Here is a 24,353-nt window from a genome sequence, read left to right as displayed (position 1 = left end):
GTAAGCTGAAATTAGAGATCTCGCCTTTCGAATGTGTAAAAATTACAAGATTATCTTTTCTTCCAGATTTTGTATCAGATTGTACCATCTCATAAACTGATGTTAGAATTCCATAGATTACTGAGAAAATCAGGTAAGTAGTTTGTTTTAAATCTCTTTGTGCAGACAAGCTATAGACTGTGGCTCAGCAGACTGTGGCTATGGGCCAGAACCACCTCTTGCCTGTTTTTTTTTTTTTTTTTTAGTATTTCTTTCTTTCTTCCTTGCTTCCTTCCTTTCTTTTCTTTCTTTCTTTCTGCATTGGGTCTTCGTTGCTGCACCCGGGCCTTCTCTAGTTATGGCAAGTGGGGACTACTCTTGGTTGCAGTGCGTGGGCTTCTCATCGTGGTGGCTTCTCTTGTTGTGGAGCACGGGCTCTAGGTGCACGGTCTTCAGTAGTTGTGGTGCACAGGCTCTAGAGCGCAGGCTCAGTAGTTGTGGTGCACAGGTTTAGTTGCTCCGTGGCATGTGTGATCTTCCTGGAACAGGGGTAGAACCTGTGTCCCCTGCATTGGCAGGAGAATTCTTAATCACTGCACCACCAGGGAAGTCCCCTCCTGCCTGTTTCCATAAATCAAGTTCTGTTAGAGCACAGCCATGTCCATTTATTTATATACAAAAATATAAAAGCAGTCTATGGCTGCTTTTGCCCTATGACAGTAGTGTTGAGTAGTTATGACAGCCTGTAAGGCTTGCAAAACTTAAATAGTGTCTGGCCCTTTACAGAAAAAGTGTGCTAACCTCTGCTATAGAATTTAGGCAATGGTTGCAAAAGAAAAACGGCTTCAATTTATATGATTCAGCTTATTTTAATCTTTACTGGGATTCACCTCAGTATAGAAAAGAACATAATTCTTCATAGGAAATCCGCTTGCTAAGTCCAGTAGGTACTGGGACTACCTCGGTTCTTCTCGTAATAGAAGAGAACATATATAAAATGCCCAAATAGGGCCGGTACCTTAAGTAATGTTCTCAGTAGTATAAACCCATATAGAGGTCAGACTCACCACCCTGCCTTCATTAATGTGGACTAAATTATCAAATTCTTCAGATTCATCACAGGAGAGTATGATCATAATGAATTGTTTTAAACTGTTAAACTAGAAGGCTTATGATTCAGTGATACTGTATCAGTGGAATATAATCTTTTAGCTTTGTGCTCTTCAGTGCTTTCTGTAAACTCTAACTGTTGTGACCATTGCAGAAAACGAAGAACACCGTAAACTGGGGTTGGAGGTATTATTTGGAGTCTTAGATTTTGCTGGATGCACTAAAAATATAACTGCTTGGAAATATTTGGCAAAATATCTCAGACAGACTTTAATGGGGTAAGTAAGAAACATACAGTGTTTATTACTGGATCAGCATAAATAATGTTTTATAGTATTTTAGCTAATAAAGTTCTTTGTTTATGTTTTTGGATTTCTTGAACTGTGTCTTCAGCTGTTTTCTTCTGAGTACGTCAGAAGAGCAGGAAATAGGAAGTCACAAGTAAAACATACAAAAATTCTATCCGGACTTTTTGTGCTATCAAAATGGGTAACAGCCCTTACCACTACTCTGCTAAGAGCTAAGTTTGTGCTTTCTAATTGGAAATAGGGACCAGAAGGGGTCACCTCCACTCTTCACTAGATTCTTTGTAAAGCTGTTTGTGATTTGTGTCATCAACTTGTAAGATCACATGGGAAGCAGCTTTTCTCCCAACAGTTCTCAGTCATTTTCAGTGGGTTTTTTTAGGACCTCATAAAATCGTCATGGTTATTCATTCAGCAAATATTTATTAAGTCCCTTGTGAGCTGGGTATCTAAAGCTATCCCTCTGATCAAAATAATCATCAGTGCCACATTTTGAGTAAAAGAAAAGGAGTGGCCCTTGTCATTTTTACCTTGTGTGTGAGAGAATAAAGGATATCACAAAAATTAAATTTCATTGATTTATTATATCCATTTTAGTTGCTTAGGAAATTCATTATCAGTGGGAACTTGCTTCAGGCTTCAGACCTGACTTGACCTTAGAACAGTCTTGATTAGGAAGTATTTTTGGTGTGATATGTTGATGTACTCCCTGTAAACCACTTTCCAAATCTAAAGCACTGTACAAACCCTTACTAACCCCAAGGTTCTTGAAGGCAGAGAAATGTGCTGCTCACTTTTTAAACCTCTAGAAGTTTTGCCACAGGGGCAAATAGGTACTAAATAAGTCTTTGCTCTATTAAATTATTGAGGAATACTTAGCACTGCCTGGGTTCAACTGTCAAACCTATGTGTTCGTATAATAATGCCATCTCAATTTGGATAGTAATTCTTTGTAGCATATAATTTTAAAGTAAGGTTTTAAAGTAACTTTTAAGAAATAAATAACAATAGCTAACATTTGTTGAAAATGTACTTTGTACCAGACAGCATGCAAAGAGCTTTATATGACACTTGCTATACTATGGACCAGTTTAATCCTAATAACAGTGCTATGAGAGGGGCACCATTAATATCCTCAAGCAAATTGAGGCTCAGAAAGATTAAGCAACGTGCCGAAGATCACATAGATAGTAGATGGAAGATCTGGGATTTGAATCTGAGATTTTGACCTTAGAGTCTATGCTGTTAACTGCTGTGCTGTACTGAACTGGCTCTTTCATTAAATGGAAAATGGGACGTGGAGATCAAAGAGGACAAAAAAGGATTTGCTTTCATGCGTGTGCTATGCCATGGCTATACTTGGAAGCTAGTTTGGAAACATCTTCCTTGTCATCTTTCCACAGACCCTACTTAAGTTCAGATTCTGACACTATAGGTCTGTCTCCATCACTGACCTTCCCTTTTGACACTTTTCTTTTCCAGGAGTCATCTTGCCTGGGTTCAAGAAGAGTGGAACTCCAGGAAAAACTGGTGGCCAAGCTTTCACTTCAGCTACTTTCGGGCAAAAAGTGATTGGAAGGAAGATAAAGCTTTAGCTTGTGAGAAAGCTTTGGTAGCTGGGTTATTGTTAGGAAAAGGTACATGTTTTGTTTTCTTTTTATCTAGCCATAGCTTTCAGGTGATTTTGAAATTACAAAGTGTGACCATTCATTCATATTAGAGTTTACCTAAACAGTATCTAAGGGTATTATATGATGGAAAAATAACTGCTGAGTGGAAAAATGAATACTGAATTCGGGCCAGGTGATCTGCTTGTAGGGAATTTCCATGGATTGGAAACAGTGATTTCATATTGTTGATCGTCATTGGTTTTTATGCTCTAACTTGAGTATCTTTAGGGGCTATTAAGATAAAGGATGCACCGTTTTCACAGCAAATGACCATTTGGCTGTGCTGTAGAGAAAGTTTACTGAGATTATCTACTATATTAGACATAGAAAAATATTCTTTATTGACCTCATTTTTTTATGACAGCTTTATGTTATTTATATTTACTTACCTGTTGCTGTAAGGATGAGATATTTTCTTCCCTTCAGAAAAGAAAAAAAAAATACCTCCTATTAACTTACTTAAAAGTCCTCTTAAAAGAAAGGGAAATTGGTCTTTTCTTTGGGGAATATCTTGGCTGTTAAAACTCTTACCTGCTTTGTACCACTGAAATATAGAAAGGTAGCCAGTACTGAAATGAGACTGCCACAGAATGTGTCCAGAGGTGAAGAAAGTGACCTCACAGTGGCCATGAGTAAGCACTATGTGGCCAGAGAGTTTAAAGTATCCTAAAGAGATTCTTCAGGTCGGTTTAGATATAATTTGTATTGATTTGGAATTAGTATTCTCAGTTAATGTTTCAGATGATTACTTAGATTAGTAAAATACTGATTTTATGGGAGGAAAAGGATTAGCAAACATGAAAGTAGTTTTAAAAATTTCTCTCTGATGTACTGATGACAAGAAACAAATGTGATTTGGACTGTGACTGTCTACTTTATGAGTGTAGAGGTTCCTGGTACAGATATCAAAAGGTACCTGGGTTTGAGTTGGGTCGGGAGACCTGGGTTAACTTCCAATTCTGTCCCTTACTTGCCATGTCACTTAGGTCAAGCAGTTAACCTTTGGGATCCTTCTGTTTGAGATGGGCAGTGTAACACCTGCCCTATTTGCTTACAGGATTGTTAAGCATCACACAAACATCACATCAAAGTGCTTTATACATTCTGAGGTATCCTGCGAATATCAGGCATAAAATGTCTGCGAATGGACTCACCTTTTCTTCTTTCAGGGTGTTAGTATGGGGGTTGAGTCAGTCTATTGGGAGTTGTGCTGGGTTTTGTTCTTGATCTGGTTACCCTCAGTACCTCCTGGGATTCGAATTTTAGTCGTGGCCTCCGTTTGCTTTGAGCTTGGAGTAGGGTACGGTGGCTGCCCTTCCTCCCATGCTCTGCTCAAGGTGAACCAGGCCCATTTCTCCTTGGAGGGGCCTTTTCTCCCAACAGTTCAGGCTGCTTGGCTGCCCTGTGACTTTAGCTTGGTGGGCTTGAAGTTAGGAATTGTAGTTTATTTGGCTTTTTCTCTGTGTTAGATTGGTAGCAGAGTTTTTTCCAGTTTTCTGTATTCTAGACTGAAGCAGAAATCTGTGTACAAAGTATTTTGTTTTTGCTAAAGTGGTAGATGTGTTTAGAAACACAAATTATTATATAACACCACACACGCCACTGCTTCCCAGCTAATAAAATATTAGCAGTTCTCACCTTACTATTTTCAGGGATAATAAAATTGTTGCTCTAGGGCTTCCCTGGTGGCGCAGTGGTTGAGAGTCCGCCTGCCGATGCAGGGGACATGGGTTCGTGCCCCGGTCCGGGAGGATCCTACATGCCGCAGAGCGGCTGGGCCCGTGAGCCATGGCCACTGAGCCTGCGCGTCCGGAGCCTGTGCTCCGCAGTGGGAGAGGCCGCAACAGTGAGAGGCCCACGTACCGCAAAAAAAAAAAAAAAAAAAAAATTGTTACTCTAGGTACAATATATATTCTAGCAAGTTCCCAGAGACTATGAATAAATGCAAACTGAGACTGTAATAAAATTAATTTTTCCTATGTTTTTTATGATCTCATTTATTAAATAGAGAAAATCTCTTATAATATCCAGTTTACGTTTTTCTTACAGGAATTTGATTCATGTCTCTGAAATACTTAACTAGTGATCCTCTTAGCATTGTAAGACTACGAAAAGCAGGTAGAACTTCTGATGAGCACCTTTGGCACCTTTGGCATATCTGCATGATCACCATCCAGCTGCCTGCTAGATGGCGGGAATGACTAGATTAAATTTTTGATTTCTTCTAACCTGTGATTTGTTTATTCTAATTCTTCACATCAGGGTTTTCTACAGAGAACTTCCTTATTGTCATAAATGCATCTTTGGCTCTTTTACCAACTTATCATTGAGAAGGGAGCTCTAGTAGTTTGCTTCTGGAGAAGGCTCATTTAATATACGAATATATATAATATGCATATCACCTTAACTAAGGTTTAGGAGGGAAGGTAGAAAACAAGCTAAAGTATATGCTTTAATTATGATGCATCAGAAATATTTTTGTACGTAGGAAGCAGTACATTTCATTGGTGACAGCTCTGAGAATGGGCTTAGACATATCGGTGTAGATAATACAAATCCTTCTACTTTTAGAATCATCAGTATGCCAGAGTTGAAGCAAAATTTTTAAAATGTAGAAATATACTTGAAGAACTTGATGATAAGTATTAAAACTTTTTATTTTGCCTTGTTTTGTTTCTTAGGTTGTAGATATTTTCGGAATATTTCAAAACAAGATCATCAAGTCTTAAAGAAGAAAATTAAGCAGATAAAGAAATCAGTGAAAAAATACAGCATTGTAAATCCAGGACTCTGATACTGAATTTTAGTTACTTCAGATTAGTAGCTACAGAGTAGTAACTCAGTTGATAGCTTTAAATGTATTTATTTATTTGATATTTTAAGAAGGTAGCTTATTTGGCTATGAAAAAGTTATATTTTCTTTTACTATCGGTTATAACTGAAGAAACAGTCTCATTGCCTTTGCTCTTTGTAAATATATTTTTCCTTTTTTTTGTACTGTTAAATGTAACATTTATTAAGGAATAATCTTCAAATAAAAATACATTTGTTTAATCAGAGCATATAGCTCTACAGCAGTTATTGCTGTTTGCAGATAATTTGCCTCTGATAATTGTGTAATGAAATATAACTTGTGGGACTGTTAAATGAACATGTGTATTCTTTTAGATGCAAATGATCTATGTTAGGTTTACCACCATGAAGAACATATTGGTGATGAGTTCTGTTGAGGAAACAGAGAAGGATTTAGAAAAGAACTCCTCCTCTTTCTCTTTTGGTAGTAAGACATGGCAGTGTGGGGTTAAGTGACCTCTGGTAGAGAGCTACCTTTGACTCTGGAGGACTCATTTGGGTCAGAGAGGGTAGGAGGGGCCTGGTTGCTTTTAGCTGGCACTGGCCTAACTTTAAAGGATTCTAGCTTTGTTGGTTTTGCTTGTTTGCCTTGCACAGCAATCTAAGACATGTTCTAGAACTACTGTGTCCCTCTCCTTTCTCTTGGAAACCAGAATGCAGCAGTAGGTAGCTGGACAGTGGAGAAATAGTGTCCCAGGGTCATACAGGAAGCCCATTGGAAAGCTTTGCTCAGAAGCCAAGAACAACTTTCCTGGAATATAAGCTGAGCTTTCTAATATGTTGTGGTAACTGGTGGAGTAAGTGCTTCTTGAAAACTGTCTTGGTTCATATACATTTACTGTTCAGATAACTAGTATTTGAGTTCCATGAAGGCTCCTTAACTTCAGAGCAAGTCCGATATTAAGGTGGCAAACCACACGTTTTCCCCATTGGCTTATATTCCTACCAATTTCAAACCATCTGTCAGAAAATTAGGGGACAAATTATGCTTTGTCAATAATTCGATATTTTATACTTCGTAAATAAATGACTATCAACAGATAACTACCCAACTTTATAATATTTGTGTGAAACAAGTAGGTGCCCCACAGAACCAAAGTAAAGCAAGTGAAAACTACCAATGAATAGGGTCGGCTTCACCACTGAGAGTCCATGCTTGGGTGGTAAAGGAGTTCCATATAAGATCAACACTATAAGGGTGAAATTCCCAGAGGATGTGGACAGAATCTCAAAGCCTAAGCCAAGATCGTCAGGGCATCTACTCCCTGAAACCTATAGTCAAAAACTCTAAAATAGGATTTATGAATTCTCATGGTCCCTAGCAGGATGGAGGTGAGAATGAAGGAGAAATGAGTAGATATGGTTATCAAATGTTTGTATCTAATTGTGCAATAAGAGCAATGTGAAACTTTTTCCAACTGTGAAATTTTTTTAAGCCCACTAAAAGCTAGTTTCATGAGTCATAATGGCTAAAATTTATCAAGCACCTTGGGCTTTACATTTCATCATCTCATCACTGCAGTCCTATGAATTATCCCTATCTTAACAAGAAAGAAAGTGGTGTCTTCAGAGATTAAGTCACTTGCCCAGGGTCACAGCTGGTAGATGCTGGCTCCAGGACTATAACCCGATCAGTGTGGTTCCAAAGGTCACACTCTGTGCTATGTGTACTGCCTTCCAGTTTAGTCATGTTTATAACCTGTAGTGCCCTGAGCTAGGGAGCAGGAAAAAGAATAGAGGGGATCCATCACCCATCCTTTCTCCTGGGCATGGAAGGTTCCCTCTCTGTGTCCTCACTGATCCCTCCCCATACAGACTCTTGTGAAATCACCACATTGTTTAATGGTCTTTGTACATCTGTCTTTCTCAGTAGTATATTACCTAGCCTTAATAATCTCCATATCACCAACACCTAACAGAATTTCTGGCTTATTAAATATTGAGTAGAACTGAATGAAAATTTATGAAAGCTATGGACTGAGTGCACCTGTCCCATAGGCAGTAATAATCTTGGTGAATTTCTGCCAAGGGTAGGGCCTCAGGAGACTGTTAGGTTTGAATCCTGGGTTTATCATATGCTTTCATTGTTTCTTTACCTACAGAATGGAGACAAGTAAAATTGATTGCTGTACTTTCTTTTTTATTTTTATTTTAATATTTATTTATTTTGGTTGTGCTGGGTCTTAGTTGCAGCATGCAGGATCTTTAGTTGCCATATGCGGGCTTCTTAGTTGTGGCATGTGGACTCTTAGTTGCGGCATGCATGTGGGATCTAGTTCCCCAACCAGGGATCGAACCTGGGCTGCCTGCATTGGGAGTGCAGAGTCTTACCCACTGGACTACCAGGGAAGTTCGTGTACTTTCTTTTTAAAAAAATACTTTTATACATCATGATGGAATGAGAAAAATCTGGGATGTAATTCAGAACACCTAAACTTCCTTGCCATCTTTTGCGGTCACCTAAAGCATGACCCTAAATGTTTCATGAAACCTCTCAGACTTAAGCCACTTGTCTATACATTGGTAATGGCATATCTACCCTGCTTAGCTAATAGAATTATTGTGAAGATCACATGAGATGAAGTGAGATAATACTTCATAAACTATAGTACATAATACAAATGAGAAGAATTATTAATACTTTCCCTGAGCTTAAACGTGCCTGCTCATTTTCAGACTGTGAGAGAAGGCAGATAGATGCCAGAGAAATCAGTAAACTATATGCAAGAGTACTGAGCTGGAGCATTTCTTTTTATATTTTCTCAATTTTATTCCATGACCTGATTCTAGGATAAACACCAGAACTTAACCTCACAATATCGTTTTTAAAAGGCACTTGCTGGGCTTCCCTGGTGGTGCAGTGGTTAAGAATCCGCCTGCCAATGCAGGGGACACAGGTTCGAACCCTGGCCAGGGAAGATCCCAGATGCCGCAGAGCAGCTAAGCCCGTGCGCCACAACTGCTGAAGTCCGTGCGCCCTAGAGCCCACGAGCCACAACTACTGAGCCTGTGCTCTAGAGCCCACGAGCCACAACTACTGAGCCTGCATGCCACCACTACTGAAGCCCGTGTGCCTAGAGCCTGTGCTCTGCAACAAGAGAAGCCACCGCAATGAAGAGTAGCCCCCGCTCGCCGCAACTAGAGAAAGCCCGCGTGCAGCAACAAAGACCCAACGCAGCCAAAAATAAATAAATAGATTTATTTTTTTTAAAAAAAGGCACTTGCCATAGGAAACAACGTGTGTGTGTGTGTAACTGCTATGGGATGAATTGTGTGTCCCCAAAAAGACGCATTGAAATCCTAACCCCCAGTACCTCAGAATGTGACTTTATTTGGAGATTGGATCTTTATAGAGTTAATCAAGTTAAAATAAGACCATTAAAGTGAGTGCTAATCTGACTGATGTCTTTATAAAAGGGGAAATTTGGACACAGACATGCACACAGGGAGAAAGTTGTATGAACACAACGACAGATATTGGGGTGATGTTTCTACAAGCGAAGGAATGCAAAACATTGCTGGTAAACCCTGAAAAGCTAGGGGAGGGACGGGGGCCAGATTCTTCCTCCTGGCCCTCAGAAGGAACCCACCCTGCTGACACCTTGATCTCAGACTTCCAGCCTCCAGAACTGTGAGACAATAAATGTCTGTTATTGAAGCCTCGCAGTTTGTGGTACTTTGTTACGGCAGCCCTAGCGAATTAATACAATGATTTTTAAAGGAAATATCATGCCTGCTTCAAAAGTGAGAGCTAAAGTGATTTCAGATACTCGGTCTTGGCCCAGCTGGTGGTTCCAGGTTTATCTCCTAAGCTCACCTCACAGTCAAAATTTGTCCTCCGTTCTTCCCCATCTGTACCTTATCTCAATACCCTGATCAACCTTCATTAAGACTTTTTTCTTTGTCCCCTCCAGCCTGATGTCATCTCTCCCTCCTTGGAATCCACTGGCAGTTTGCTCCTTCCTTATTATCTTAATATAATCTGCCTTGTATTATTTGGAAATTTATTTTAACTTTTCTTCTCAGAGCATAAATTTCTTGAAAAAGTTTGTTTTGTGCATCAGTTTTCTGTTCAACATTCCTCTTCCAGCATAATGCTTTGCACATGCTCATACAAACCTACTGAACTGACATTGAGACATCTATGATAAAATTAATTACTGCATAATTATTACATAACCACATGTATTATGGTATTATATCTAAAATATTATATCTAAAATATATTATGCAATATAATATTATATTAAATTACATATTTTAATAATGAGAAATTCATGCTGTCATTACATCTGATGGGACCTGCAAGCCAGTCTCTCCCTGCTAATTTTGTAATCACTCTGCCCAAAGCAATAAGATCTGATTTACATGTCCTGGGTAGGTAGGAAGATTTGTGTTTTCATATGTCCAAGTTAATTTTTTTAATGCCGAGTTCTAATTCTGTAAACAGAATCATTTAAAATTATTTTCCAAAAAGGAGGCATTACTTTGGACTCAATTTTTTTTCATGGCAAAGGAAAACTGAGACAAACGTTAGTACAACCAAAAAGTACTCTCAGGTCCTACACGGAACAAGAGAATGCACTCATTCTTACACGTCACAGGGTAAACGGTCACCTCCCATTTCTGAGACCTCAGGGCTGTAGATTCACTGGCGGAAGTTGGTCCAAGTGTAGCTCCTCCCGCCCAAGGCTTCCAGAGCAATGACATTATCTGAACTTCGAGCAAACAACCCCGTGGAATCAGCACAGCCACCAATGAATTACTGATGCTGTATTATGTTTTAAAAAGCAACATTCAACGAGGTATGATGTTGAACAGTACCCCAGGGATCATTCTAAGGACTCCCTCCCCTTGACTTTTCTCTTAGTTACAAAAACGTTTGTATTTTAAAAGCCCTTTAGAAGCTTGCTCACCTGCCAGCTGCCTCCACCTGGGGCTTTGGGCTCTGCACAGACACACTGAGGTGGAGTTTGGTTTCCACAGGTTTCCCAAAGCTCTCCCTCTGGGGTTCTGCGGGCCCTGATGCTTTCTCAGGCCCCAGAAGAATGCGATTGGTATTCTTCATGGAGCTGTCTGGGCAGCCATGGTCTGGGTCCTCCCTGCAGGGCTCTGAGAGCTGAGCACAGCACACACCTGTGGTGCTCACAGAGCGCATGGGGGAAGTGGTGGCATCCGTGGGGATGCAGCCCTCGTCCTGGTCATTTGTGCCAGGGGGTCTCTGGTGTGATGATGGGGGCTCTCCCCAGCTTTCCAGACCTGGCCTAGGAGAGCTTCAAGCTGCTGAGTGGCAATGACTCAGAGGTTCTGCTTCTCCTGGCTCTCCAGTAGCCAAAACCCACATGCTTGGCAGACATCACCTCAGTAGGTCTCAGCCCGAACCCACGCTGGATGCAGAATGCACACACTGACTTTGTGGGAAGAGGGCTTCAGGGGTACAGGGGAGAGTCTGTGTTGGAGAGCAGGTGAAAGAGGTTGCTGTGAGGAGGAGTGTTCTCATGATGTGCTGGGGGTGAGACACAGCAAATCCAGGCAGACCTTTGATCTGAGACCCGCCTGGGCATGTCAGCACAATTACTTGGCTCTCCTGCTGTGATTCCAGAGCCAACGGGCCACCCCAACTCCCAGTGAAGGGAACATAGCAGAGGCTGGCACAGAAGCCAGCCACCTGTGAGGCATCGCTCCGGGCTGTCCTCTCTTACCTCGGGTTCCACCCCTTGGCTGTTTCCTGGAGAATTAACTCTGGGAAAACCATCTGGGCAGAAGCGGGCTCTTATGAGCAGCACCGAGACTCTTAATTTCTGAGATATTCCCCTGATAAAAATGTCTCTTCCCTCCCTCTCTCCTGCCTCCCCCTTCCCTTTTGGGTGAGGTTTCAGAAAGCCAAATTCAACAGCTCTCCAGTTTTAAGAATTTGAGGAATAAGAATAACCTACACATGTCTATAATGGGAAAGAATGCGAAAAAGAATATATATATGTATAACTGAATCACTTTGCTGTACAGCAGAAATTAACACAACATTTTAAACCAACTATACTTCAATAAAATTAAAAACAAAACCAAAAATGAAACAAAAAAGAATAAGCTACAAGTGTCTATTAAAATTCACAACTTTATTCTTCCTCTTTCTTCCCCCCCACACATGGTGTGTTCCCAGCAATGATCCTGTAGGCAGCTACTAGGACCCCCATTTTACTGATGAGGAATCAGGAGTTTTAAAGGACTTACTGAAGGTCAAACAGTGTCGGGGCACAAATCCGGAGGCTCAGGCTCCAAGTCTCGTGCCCTTTTGATCACACCATGCCAAAGTAGAGTCACAACAGCCCTGGCCCATCCATTCAATGGTTCTCTGACCTGGGGCAAGCGTAAGGTCCATTAGAACAGACCCTTCGCGCACCTTGCTCACTGTCATAGCCCCCGTGCAGAGGACAGTGCTTGGCACACAATAGAGACTCTTCCTGGGCCTTCATTTTCTTTTTTTTTTTTTTTGCGGTACGCAGGCCTCTCACTGTTGTGGCCTCTCCCGTTGTGGAGCACAGGCTCCGGCCACGCAGGCTCAGTGGCCATGGCTCACAGGCCCAGCCGCTCCGTGGCAGGTGGGATCTTCCCGGACTGGGGCACGAACCCGTGTCCCCTGCATCGGCAGGCTGACTCTCAACCACTGCGCCACCAGGGAAGCCCGGGCCTTCATTTTCTAAGACAGAGAAATGATAGTTACTGAGCTGATTGAGTAAAGGCAACTGTGCAGACTCTAAATTGCTGCATAAGAGTGTGCCATGGTAGTGATTATATGTCCACAGCCTCCTTTGCTCCTGGATATTTCATCCTTATTTTTGTCTTCCATCTCTCTTCTTTCTACTCCCCAGGGGTGGACAGCTCAGCCAGGGACTCAGAGCGGTTCATATGGCTTCTTGTCAGCAGCTCTGACACGTATCCTGAATAGAAGCAGACAACAGCCCAGGGAGAGATGCTGTGAGTCTCTGGGCTCTTTCTTCTGCTCTTTCTGATAACCAAGAAGTCGCTCTGCCGTCTGCAATCAGGGCTGAAATAAGAAAGAATGGGGAACTCAACATATCTGAGAAACGCTGCTGGTCCCTCTGTTAAAGTGATGAGAGAACAGACATGAATGAGACGGCCCTGGGGGAGGCATCAGTGATCAGAAGTGGGTTCTGGGCCAGAGGACCCCCACAGCCCCAAACTACCCCCTTTAAATTGGTCGTTCTTACTTTCCCCATCTCACTTGCCTCTGCCTTTCGTCACTATTGAGAGTTGGTTGTCTGCCCACAATATTCTATTTTCCTCCTAGAAAACGCTATAGTTTAGGGAGGCCCAAGTAGCAGATATTCCTTTGGTTCACAGTCCTTGTATGTTTGTCAAGAGCAGTCATATGGCCCCAGAGCCACAATTTAAATTTGTGTGGCTCCCAGCATGGTGTTTTGTATATTAAACACTTCAATATTTTTAATAAATAAGGGAAGAAATTGCTAGATGCCTAATCCCTGGGAATGATGTAGCGTGTTCATTTTGATCATTTTATTTTTAAATTATACAATATTTTGAACATACGGAAAAGCACAGAAAATTAAGTAATTAACACTACGGATCCAACACTGAGATTCAACAAATGTAAAACCCTTACCACATTGCTTCAGATGTGCAAAAAGAAATCACATCTTACAGACACAGCATTTAGGATAAAGGGAAAGATGGAGACATTTGGTACTCTCTCTTTTTTAGAAAAAAGTGATCGTTTAATAAAACTCTATATGTCAAGAATGAACTTAAAATGCTAGAGATGGTGTAGTGAATGTGAGGATTTTTTTTTTTCCTTTCTGCTTTTCAGAAGCATTAACTGGGTAGAAAATTTGGGTCCCAGAGAGGAGCTTTACCAGTAGTTGGTAACAGGAGCTCCAGAATCCTGGTTCTTTCCCAGATCTTTTTTCCCACTGTTTGCTCAAAAACTGGTTCCAGCTCCACCGTGGTCCGTCTGCCCGCTGGGGCTGAGCTGCCTCTTCTTTTCCAGGAGTGCTCGCCCTGCGCAGCCCACCGCTATGATGCTGAGAACCCGCGGACGCCCCTCCGGAACCTTCCCGACCTCTGCTCTGACTACTGCTCTGCATTCCACTCTAACTGCCGCTCCGCAGTCTCCCTGCTCTGCTCACCAAGGACCGCCGCCTCCAGGAATCCCATGAAAAGGATGGCGCGCGCTTCTAATGGCTCCTCAACCTTCCCGACAAGGCCCACTGCTTCCCTAACGTCTTGAGGAGTGGCCATCTCAACCGCAACCTGGGGGTGGTGGCCGAGAACCCTCGGGGCTGCCTGTGGCCCCGGGCTGAGGAACCCGGTCTCCATGGTCCACGCTGGGGACGGCACCCGTCACCTCTTGGTGGCCGAGCAGGTGGGGGTCTATCTGCCTGATGGGAGTCGCCTGGAGCAACCCTTCCTGGACCTCAAGAGCATCGTGCTGATCACTCCCTGGATGGGGGATGAGAGAGGCTTCCTGGGGTTGGCTTTTCATCCCCAATTCCACTGCAACCGCAAGTTCTATATTTATTATTCATGCCTGGGCAAGAAGAGGGTCGAAAAGATTCGGATTAGTGAGATGAAGCTTTCTCGGGCAGATCCCAGCAAAGCTGATCTCAAATCGGAGAGGTGAGGCATACCCACGAGAATCTGCAGCTGTGTACTGTGTTTCAAAATGTTGCCCATCAGTCCTCTGAGATGATATAGGAGAGCTTTCCTGGGTTTAGACCTACTAGCTTATAATGATGATAAAGCAGTCATTGTTGATTACTGAGGTTAACCCAAGTTAGCTTCTTGAGTCCATGGCTTCTTCATGGCTACAGCCACCCACCTTACAGTTACACCTGGAACCATGCTTGCTTGAGTTTACAGAGGCTAAGCAAAGGCCGGCAGCCGTAAGCGTTTGAGAAATGATTTTAGATAATATCAGTATATTAAATATAATAGCAGCCTCTGATTATTGCGTGACCATTAGATCCCAGGTCCTTTACCATAACATGGGAATTCTCATCCTTGCAGGAAGCTGTGACGCAAGGCCATTAAGTTACTGATGCTGGTCAGATGAATGGCTCAGTTCTAACTGACCCCACACTCCTGCTCTTTCACTCTACCATGCTGCCTTTTTTCCTTCTCCTTTCTGCCTTGTCTCTCTCTTCCCATATAGACAGGTTAGGGGATTGAAAAGAGCATGAAGAAGTGATAGACTGACCCCTGTGTGGTTGCCCGAAGGAAGGGACTGAGAGTTCTTGTAGAGCGGAGAGTGAGGCTGAGCCCCAGCTACTGGGTTTTGAGCCCTCACTATATGCCAGACACTTAGTGAGATATTTATATATATTATCTTATTTAACATTCACAGTGCTTGCCTATGGTAAATTCTCTTACCATCCCCCATTTTATAGATTGATAGATTTTGTAGAGGCTTAGAGGTGTTGAGCAACTAACCAGTTAATAAAAATTAGATTAGTCTTTTGTAGTGGTGCAACCTTCACAGAGCACCAAGCTCCTCTTATAATAGCAAGTGAACTTACCCATCTAGGGCAAGTGGGTGACCGAAATATCTCTGCAGCAGCTTTTTTGATTCCTGAGGGAAGCTAGTTATTGGTCTCCTATGGGAGACTCACTCCTGATAGTCAAGGATTCCTTGATTCTAGGAGGAAAAAATATCCTGCAGGGTGAAAATATGGATTCCTAAAATATAAGGTTTTGCTTTTCATCTAGTCGACTTATGGCTTTGCAGGAAGATAGAAAAACCAAGAAATGGAGAAACAGGACATTTGCCAGGGCAACACTGAGTCCTGTGCCTTCCCAGGGTTGATCAGCACATACGGCAAATTTATCATCTCCTTTGCTGAAGGTGAAGCAGGTAACAAACGTACAAGGTTATTCTGTTTCTGCTTACTGGAACTTAGATAATCACAGGCATTGTGAACTGAACATTTATTATCATAATAATCATTATTATTACTATTGTTATTATTACTCTTATTATTGTTATTGAAAATGCAACTACCACTTTTTCTATTTTCACTGTCATTTAGTCACCTTTTTTTTTTTTTTTTTCTGCTGTACGCGCGCCTCTCACTGTTGTGGCCTCTCCCGTTGCGGAGCACAGGCTCCGGACGCGCAGGCTCAGCGGCCATGGCTCACGGGCCCAGCCGCTCCGCGGCATGTGAGATCCTCCCGGACCGGGGCAACGAACCCGTGTCCCCTGCATCGGCAGGCGGACTCTCAACCACTGCGCCACCAGGGGAGCCCTAGTCACCTTTTATAATGTACTGGATACTGTTCTAAGCACTTTACATTTTAAAATCTTATTTAGTAATCACAACACCCCCATGATGTAATTGTTACGTTTATTTCACCAATGAGGAAACAGATTGACTATGCCGACTTACCCCTTCTTCGTTGAACTGCACAGCTCACTGTGCAGGGCAGGCCAAGGTCTACACTGTAGTATTTTCAATTCTTTGACTATGAAGGAGGTGCATGTACTCCTTCCTTCCTGATTTTATTCTAATCTGCAATTATACAAACGTGGACAGGGCCAACAGTGGGGCAGGCAGTGGGTGTTTATCCTGCTGGTGTTGCCTGAGAGAAGGTACCTCTGGTGATCCACCGGCTGGGCTGGGCTCTTCCTGACGCTGCCAACAGTTTGTTAGGCAACTTCTGTGAATGAACAAGGGAGAATTTCTTTCCTGAGAGATCTGAGAAAAGGGTAGACAGCTAGGTAGGAGGCTACTCACTAGAGAGATTAGGCATATGTTAAGGGCATCAGCAAAGCAAGGCATGCGTGCACATAAGAGCGGGGGGGAGGGAGGGAGAGAGAGAGAGGGACTCAGCTTTAATAAATATACTCAAATTTTGAAATAAGAAAATGAGGTTTTAATTTAAGCTTTACATAAGTTATGTGTCAATTTGAAAGTTAACATTTTATTTTGTTTATGTAAGTGGCAACAAGGCCTGTGATCCTTCCGGTATTTGGCACTGCACCTAGCCATGCTTCGAGGCAAGGAAGAGAATAAAATGATCTCTTAGGGGTCCCTTCGAGACACAGGACTCTACAAGTGTAAACCAAAGCCTTGATGGTTTCCCACTTTCCACTCTGAGCCACGGGTGGCTGTACAGGAGCTTCACTTGAGTTGGACATAAAGAAAACCAGTCAGCAGCTGCACCGTTTCCTCTCAGCTAGCTTATGAATAGATAGTTCAGGATGAATATTTTTTTGTTTTGTTTCGTTTTGCTTTTGCAGTACGTGGGCCTCTCACCGTTGTGGCCTCTTCCGTCGCGGAGCACAGGCTCCGGACGCGCAGGCCCAGCGGCCATGGCTCCCTAAAGCCAGGGAGGCTGTCCCTGAAGCAAGTTATTTTCTTCCAGAGTTGCTTGCTTTTGTGTTTTTGCAAAGAGTGATTCAGATTTTCTGCATGTGTTATAGTCTTTCCCATTATTGACCTGTTTAGAACTCAGTTTATTTCATTATTTTACTATTAGTCACCAGCTTGAGATAAGCCACATTTTAGTTGCACCAGAGCTCTGCCTTCACTGTTGCTACAGTTTATTTCCTGAGTTCTTCTAACCAACAGCTGGCACAAATAAACGAGTGAGTAAATAAATAAGTGAGTGGCGGGTGTGGGGCTACCCGTGGCTGAGTTCTGAAGGGTTGGATTTCTGAATGTCAGTCACTGAAGCACATCTTCAGGAGGACTGGCTGAGGTCACAAAGCTTGCAGTAAATTCACATTGCGTGCATTTTGCTTTACATGGCCTGTTATAGTTTTCTGGTGTGTTTTTTTGCCCTAAAATACATTTTTTAAAAATGTCAGACCCTACAAATGAAATTCACTTCTAGCATTGTCTTCCCCTGAAAATACATGCATGTCCAAATCTATGGCATGTTTGGAACATATAATTTACACCAACTGTAGTCATGTGTAGGGAATATGCAGCAATGCAGGGTTTCCAATTCTCCTTTTAGACCAGAAATTGTTTGCGTGGTTTGGAGGGACCCTTGCCCGAGGGTGACCTGTGCACATGAAGACAGTTGGTAGACACCTCATTTATCTAATGTCAGCATCACCTTGGATAGTACCTGGGGTTTCTAATCAGAGGGGCAAACTGGCTCTAGGGAAGGGTTTGTCCTAAGTCCTCAGACCCCCTTACAAGGGGAAGATTATAAATACAGTTTGTCAATACACAAAACCAAAGTCTATTAGTCAGTTGTTGCCTTGTGTGCGTTACCTCTGCAAAGAACATCAGTCTCACACTCGGCCTGAGAAAAACATTAGTCACTGCTCTCCACGAATTCAAGGAAGAAGATTGTTTAACTAGCTCAGAGCTGTCTAAAGCTCTAGACTTTTCCAATTTGCACCTTAGTAAGACATTTCCTTCCATAAGGTTGAGAGAGAGCTTGTGTAAATCACACAACAGCAAGGGCATTAAACCCAGTGCGATAGCACAAAAGTTGTGTCAGGCTCACAAAACTGTCACGGTGCCAGGCTTTAGGGAACAGAGACATAAGGAAGTAAGAGGAACTGCCGATGACTGAATACTTTCTCATTTAATACCTAATAATCAGGGAGGATATTCTTATCTCCCTTTTACAAGTGAATAAATAACACGAGCGTTACCCAGGTGGAGAGGTTGCCCAAGACAACACAGATGGTAATGGGTGTTATCAGATTTCAAACTCAGTTTTATCTACCCAAAGTTGGGCTCATAAACCCTACACTGTCCCTCACAGGGAACCGTGAAACGAGGTGGAATGAGGTACTTACCATGAGAAGGGAGCAGTGTTTTCTGGAGTTCAAACATGAGGAAATGGGAGGAAAAAGGGGCCCCTGGTAAAAGAGATGAGGAAGACAGTGGGTGGAGGTGATTTCTGTGGGGTGTGGAGAAGACCAAGGGGGTGCCGAGGAGTGGAGGGTGTCACAGGAAATAAGGAACCCAAGACTGAAGAAGGTGGAGTTGGAGGACACGGTGAGATGGGGGAAGGGGGACTAACACAGTAAGGAAGGGGTAATAGAATATAAAGTATCTAATAAGTGGGCCTCAGCCTGTGGCTTGCCTATCTCTGGGCTTTACGGAGACTCCTTATCAGTAGTGGAGAACTGGGGAGGGACATGGAGGCTCACTGAGGTGAAGTTTCTGAAAGCAAAGAGGTGATAAATGAGATGAGAAGCCCTTTGGCTCAGAGAACATGAACAGAAACGTGCCTCTGGTGGGGGACACCCCAAGCTGGTCTGGGGGGCTGAGATGGACTTTCTCCTTGGGGAACTCACAGACCTTGAGGCCTCACTGTCAGTCAGGATTTCAGGGACCCCTTCCTGGGGCTCACGCATTTCAGGGCCACAACCCCTGGTGATGATTTTCTGTGTGTTCAGCTGTCTTGGCCCGGCCTTGTGTCCTGTCCTTGATGGCCTGTTCCTGTTTTATCAGGGGAGCTCTACTTCCTGGCCACCTCCTACCCAAGCGCCTACACACCGCATGGATCCATTTACAAATTTGTTGACCCATCGAGGTGGGACTTGGGTTACCTTTTCTTCTCAGGTGATTGGAGCTTGTCTTTATCGCCATGGCAGGTCAGAAAAACAGTCCTCACTCCCCAAGAATTACCAGATACGATCAACGGAGCGTATCTTTCTTTTAGATGCAAAGCAGACTGGTCTGGGACTTCCCTGGTGGCGCAGTGGTTAACACTCTGAGCTCCCAATGCCGGGGGGCCGAGTTTGATCCCTGGTCGGGGAACTAGATGCCACATGAACGCTGCAACTAAGGAGCCAGTGAGCTGCAACTAAGGAGCCCACGTGCCACAACTAAGACCCGGCGTAACCAAATAAATACATGAAAACAAAAAAAAAGCAGATTGGGCAGACAAATTGCAGGACAATGCATCTGTAGGAATTATGGAATATTGGGGAAACGGTCTCTTTGTGGTTGGAAATGAGGATCTTGAGCCTTTCTAGGATGACTAGTCCAGACCTGTGGCTCCTGTCTTTTTTTTTTTTTTTTTTTTATGCTTCTGGAGACTTCTGTCTGGGATCATCTGACAGTGGGTGTACACCTCTGCCCACCTGAGTAGATATTGCCACCCTATCCCATGGGCTGGTCTTTGGCACATACAGTTGGCCCTCCGTATCCATGGATTCCACGTCTGTGGATTCAACCAACTGTGGATCAAAAATATTTTTGAAAATTCCAGAAAATTCCAGAAAGCAAAACTTGAACTTGCCATGCCCTGGCAACTATTTATGTAATATTTACAACTAATTACATAGCAGTTATATTTATCTACAATTATTTACATAGCATTTACATTGTGTTAGGTATCACAAGTAATCTAGAGATGATTTAAAGTATATGGAGAATGCGTAGGTTATATGCTGAACACCATAGCATATTACATAAGGGACTTGAGCACCAGTGGGTTTTGGTATCTGTGAGGTCCTGGGACAATCCCTGGGAGTATCTAAAACTGTCAGGTTTCTCAGTGTCTCCACCTGATCCTTCCTGGAATTCAGTGAGAGGATTTATTCACTTGGTAGACTCTACGATGTTTAACTCTGCTTCCTGCCCACCTTTCTCAGAGACTAACCAACCTTCAACTCATCAGGCAAAAGCCATACTACAGACTCCCATTTGTGAGGTTGTTGAAGGTGTGTCCGTATCTGTCCCTGGGAGAGTGATGCAGTGTATCCATCCTGAGAGCTCTGGGCAGTGTGCGGGATTTATCTCAGGATTCTTACCCAAAGCCAGAAAGTCTCCCCGTGAATCAGCTTGAAGGTAGACCTGCAGACGAAGACTTCCCTGTGAGGCATCTGTTACCATGTCTGGGGTGGTGTTCGGAGTACATGTGCTGCTGGTGAGGGCTCAGAAGCCCAGCCCAGCACAGCTCCCCTTGGCAACCGGGCTTGGGTTTGGTGTTCTCAGACGTTCCCAGAAGAGACTCAGTCCCTGAGGTTGTGCCCAGGGACTCTCCTGGTGGAGTGCAGGGTTGTCAGGGGTGAATTAGGGACTGGCTGTCTCCACTGCTGGGTCTACTCCATGCAGATCTCCTGTGCTTGAGGGATGAAGCAAACCCAGGGTCTTTAAAGTGCTTCCAGAGGCTGAAGGTGCCTGGGTGGGGAGTTTTCTGTTCTTTCTATCAACAGGTTTCCAATGTGAATCCCTTTTTCTTTCCTTTGACGGTTTCCTGATTCGGCTGGGGGATAATTTAGCTTACCTCTAGTGGCGTGAGAGATCAATCATAAAGCAACTGTGAAGGCTGCTGCACGCTGAAGACACCCTTTCTCATGCGCCTTTCTCTCAGTTGACATTTATGGAGTCATTTCTGTGTCCCAGGCACTGTGCTGGGTGCTGTGTGTGCAGGCTGACATTTGATGCCGACAGAATCCCAGTGAGACAGGGTAACACCCTCAATCTACAGATTAGGTAACTGAGCCTAGCTACCTTTGATCACTTGCCCGAGGTAGAGCTCGTAAGAGGTGACAGAGGATAGGAACGCATTCCTCTTTCTGGCTCAGTCATTTCAGCACTACCTATTCACTTCAGTTATAATGACGACTTGAATTGTACAGACTTCTGTAGCAGTGGGTCCAGATTCTGCTCTGCTTACTTCTTTAGCCCGTCTTTGCACTAAATGCACCCTCCCCAGCATTCTAAGGAGCAGTTGGTTTATTTACGTATGCTTTTCCCCTTCCATCTTTTCCTTCTGCCCTTCCCTTAGACTCATAGACCCCGGATGCTGGATTTGAATCTCAGCTTTACCACCAACTAGCCGGGAGTGTTCCTAGTCTGCAAAGTCCCTTTAGTTTCAGAAGGTGCACCCAGGGGACAGCAGTTTGAGAATCAGAATACTAGGAGGTAGAGAGGCTGCCATTACTTAAGGGGCCGTGCCATGAGTATCTGAAGAGATTTTCTTTAAAGAAAATTGTATGTGCTGAGCACTGCTCCAATCGTTTTTTAAAATCTCATTTAAAAAATAATTTAGGGCTTCCCTGGTGGCGCAGTGGTTGAGAGTCCGCCTGCTGATGCAGGGGACACAGGTTCATGCCCCAGTCCTGGAAGAACCCACACAGGTTCATGCCCCGCGGAGCGGCTGGGCCTGTGAGCCATGGCCGCTGAGCCTGCACGTCTGGAGCCTGTGCTCCGCGACGGGAGAGGCCACGGTGGTGAGAGGCCCGCGTACCACAAAAAAAACAAACAAAAAAAGAATTAAAAAAATTATATATCAATCACTTATGGTGTGCCAAGCACACAGTTCTTATTTAATCCTCCTCGCCTCCCTGTGAGGATGGGTGATATTACTTTTTCTATTTTACAGAAGTGAAAATCAAAACTTAGCAAGGTTTACTTGCCCATGGTCCCCAGGATTTGTACCCTATTCTCTCTGTTGCCAAGCCCATGCTCCAACCCCCTCACTACACTGTCCCCGAAGTGCCTCACTACAGTGTCCCTGTGATGTCCATGTCCTTTCTCCTCTCTGTCTGAGCTCATCGCAGATTTCCTGTTATATCTGTCCCATTCCTATGGATAAGGGAGGGCTGAACCCAGTTCTTGCACATGTATGCCTTTTGGTGACCGGAATTTCATGGTTCCATCTTCAGAGTCTTGTATCCTCACTTTTTCTCTCTGTTTTTAGGCGAGCACCTCCAGGCAAGCGCAAGTACAAGCCAGTGCCGGTGAAAACCAAGAGTAAGCGGGTCCAGTTCAGGCCACTTGCTAGTGAGTCCCTCTCTGTCTTTAGGCTCAGGCCTTGGCATCCAGGTGCCGGCACAGTGCCCTCTGCAAACAGCGGCAATCCCGGAGTGGCAGGTCTTATTTCCTCACCTAAGGCTTATCCTCTGCCTGAGGACTATTACCTGTGGTCTGTATGTCTCCTCTGTGTACCAGGGTGAGAGGGGGCAGCACCTGCTTCTGCTGTGACCTGCTGCCATTCATTCTTTCATTCATTTGTTCGTTCAAGTATTCATTCATTCATCTAGTACTTACTTTGTGGCAGTCCCTGTGCCAATCCCTGAGGATACAGCAGTGAACCTGACCTGTAGGAGTCTAGAATCAGAGGAGAGGAGGGCATGTAGTGCAGGCAAATGAAGAAATAAATATAGCATTGAGGTTCTGGCTAGAAGCATGCCCAGGGGACTGAGAAGGCCCTCAGAGTGAGAACTTCTTCCCCCCGGGAGGGTAGTCAGGAAAGACTTACAGGGGAGGGACAGTATCTTAAGGGAACTATTCTAGAGCCATACATCTCTGGAGTAGTCCCATTACAAAAGTAATCTATTTAGATCAAGGCCAGGGAATTAAACATATTAACTTCAAAAGAATTTATATTCAAGAACCCTCAAGTGGGCATAGGATTCCATAGGATTCTTCGAGCTACTTTCCAGAACTAATATTTCTCCTAGATAAACGCTTGTTTCCCAGAAATTGTCTTGGACTTGCTAAAGAAGAAGTCCGAGGAAGCTGCTAGAAAACTGTCCAATGCAACTTTAGCTTCCAGTCCAGACCGGACCTCATCTCAGAAAGGCTCTTCCAAGAAGCCGGCTTCTCCCACAAGCAGCAGGAAGACGTTTCCAAGGTCTGGTGCAAAGCAGAGAGCCAGAGCGTTGTCCCCAGGCCCCCAGGGGAAGAGGAGGAAGAGCCCGAGACGCCCCCGAGGCAGAGGCAGCCAGTCGGCACAGTGGAGGCGAGCTGGCAGAAGTGTCCCTCTGCCTCTTCGGTCACGGTGACAGGTCAGGGGACGAGTGCCCAGAGAACCACCTTGCCACGCGGAAGCTGCTACTGCTGAAGGTGACCTTAGACGCATGGGAAGCCGGGGGTGGAGGTGGGAACCGGCAGAGAGAGCTTGATTTAGGCGGCACGGTTGTCCTGTCCACGGGAATTTTTCCATCTAAACGGATGCTCCTTGTCTGCTTCTGCGGGGAGACCAAACCCCATGTTGCCAGGGCACCTGGCTACTCATGTGCACTAGTCTGTAAACCTGCTTGGAATTCCACTATGTGTTTATGTTTTGCTTTGTAAATGCCTGTGACCTAAGGTAGTAAATCAACACTTGCTCCAATAGACAAGCTTCTTTGAGCTCGGAGAGCCCCTCTAAAATGGTCATCTCCTTTGCCCCCTTTAAAGATCAGGGTCTGAATAAGGTTAGGTCCTGTTCTGTACCTCCAGTGCCTACTATTTTGCCCTGGCAAATAGCATAATAAACGTGACTACTTTTTGCATACCTATTCTGTGCTAAGTTTATATATTATATTATCTGAAACCTCAAAACCTTGCTTCTTATGTGTTGCCACATAACTTACGTTGAAGGTGAGGGAAGTGAGGCTTGGTGAGGTTAAGCCGTGTGCCCTAGACCACAGCAGCCAGGGAGCAGGGAATTGTTCAGCTGGACTTGAGCCAATGCTCCTGTCAACCTCCGG

The 24,353-nt window shown here is 43.9% G+C and overlaps 2 protein-coding genes across 5 annotated transcripts in view; both read left to right on the top strand.

The window, feature by feature from the left end:
- Positions 1 to 9,540, top strand: part of TAF1A (TATA-box binding protein associated factor, RNA polymerase I subunit A) — a 36,897-nt gene extending 27,357 nt beyond the window's left edge. For all 4 annotated transcript variants that reach the window (XM_030868351.2, XM_030868352.2, XM_060299255.2 and 1 more), the window contains 4 exons: positions 67 to 133; positions 1,244 to 1,367; positions 2,877 to 3,031; positions 5,746 to 9,540. In XM_030868351.2, coding sequence (XP_030724211.2) covers positions 67 to 133; positions 1,244 to 1,367; positions 2,877 to 3,031; positions 5,746 to 5,858 — 459 coding nt within the window. In that variant the 3' untranslated portion in view covers positions 5,859 to 9,540. The remainder of the gene's footprint in view (positions 1 to 66; positions 134 to 1,243; positions 1,368 to 2,876; positions 3,032 to 5,745) is intronic.
- Positions 9,541 to 11,073: 1,533 nt separating this feature from the next.
- HHIPL2 (HHIP like 2) lies at positions 11,074 to 24,151 on the top strand. The gene is given in 9 exon segments (XM_060289932.1): positions 11,074 to 11,141; positions 13,892 to 14,072; positions 14,075 to 14,241; positions 14,243 to 14,572; positions 15,662 to 15,702; positions 15,705 to 15,806; positions 19,375 to 19,456; positions 22,577 to 22,659; positions 23,359 to 24,151. Coding segments are annotated over 9 exon segments (1,359 nt in total). The 3' UTR covers positions 23,664 to 24,151.
- The last annotated feature ends 202 nt before the right edge of the window (positions 24,152 to 24,353 follow it).

The sequence above is a fragment of the Globicephala melas genome, chromosome 1 (assembly GCF_963455315.2).
Source record: "Globicephala melas chromosome 1, mGloMel1.2, whole genome shotgun sequence".
NCBI classification, from domain to species: domain Eukaryota; kingdom Metazoa; phylum Chordata; class Mammalia; order Artiodactyla; family Delphinidae; genus Globicephala; species Globicephala melas.
Note: the sequence above shows the minus strand (reverse complement) of the source record. Positions and strands in the feature narration are given on the sequence as shown.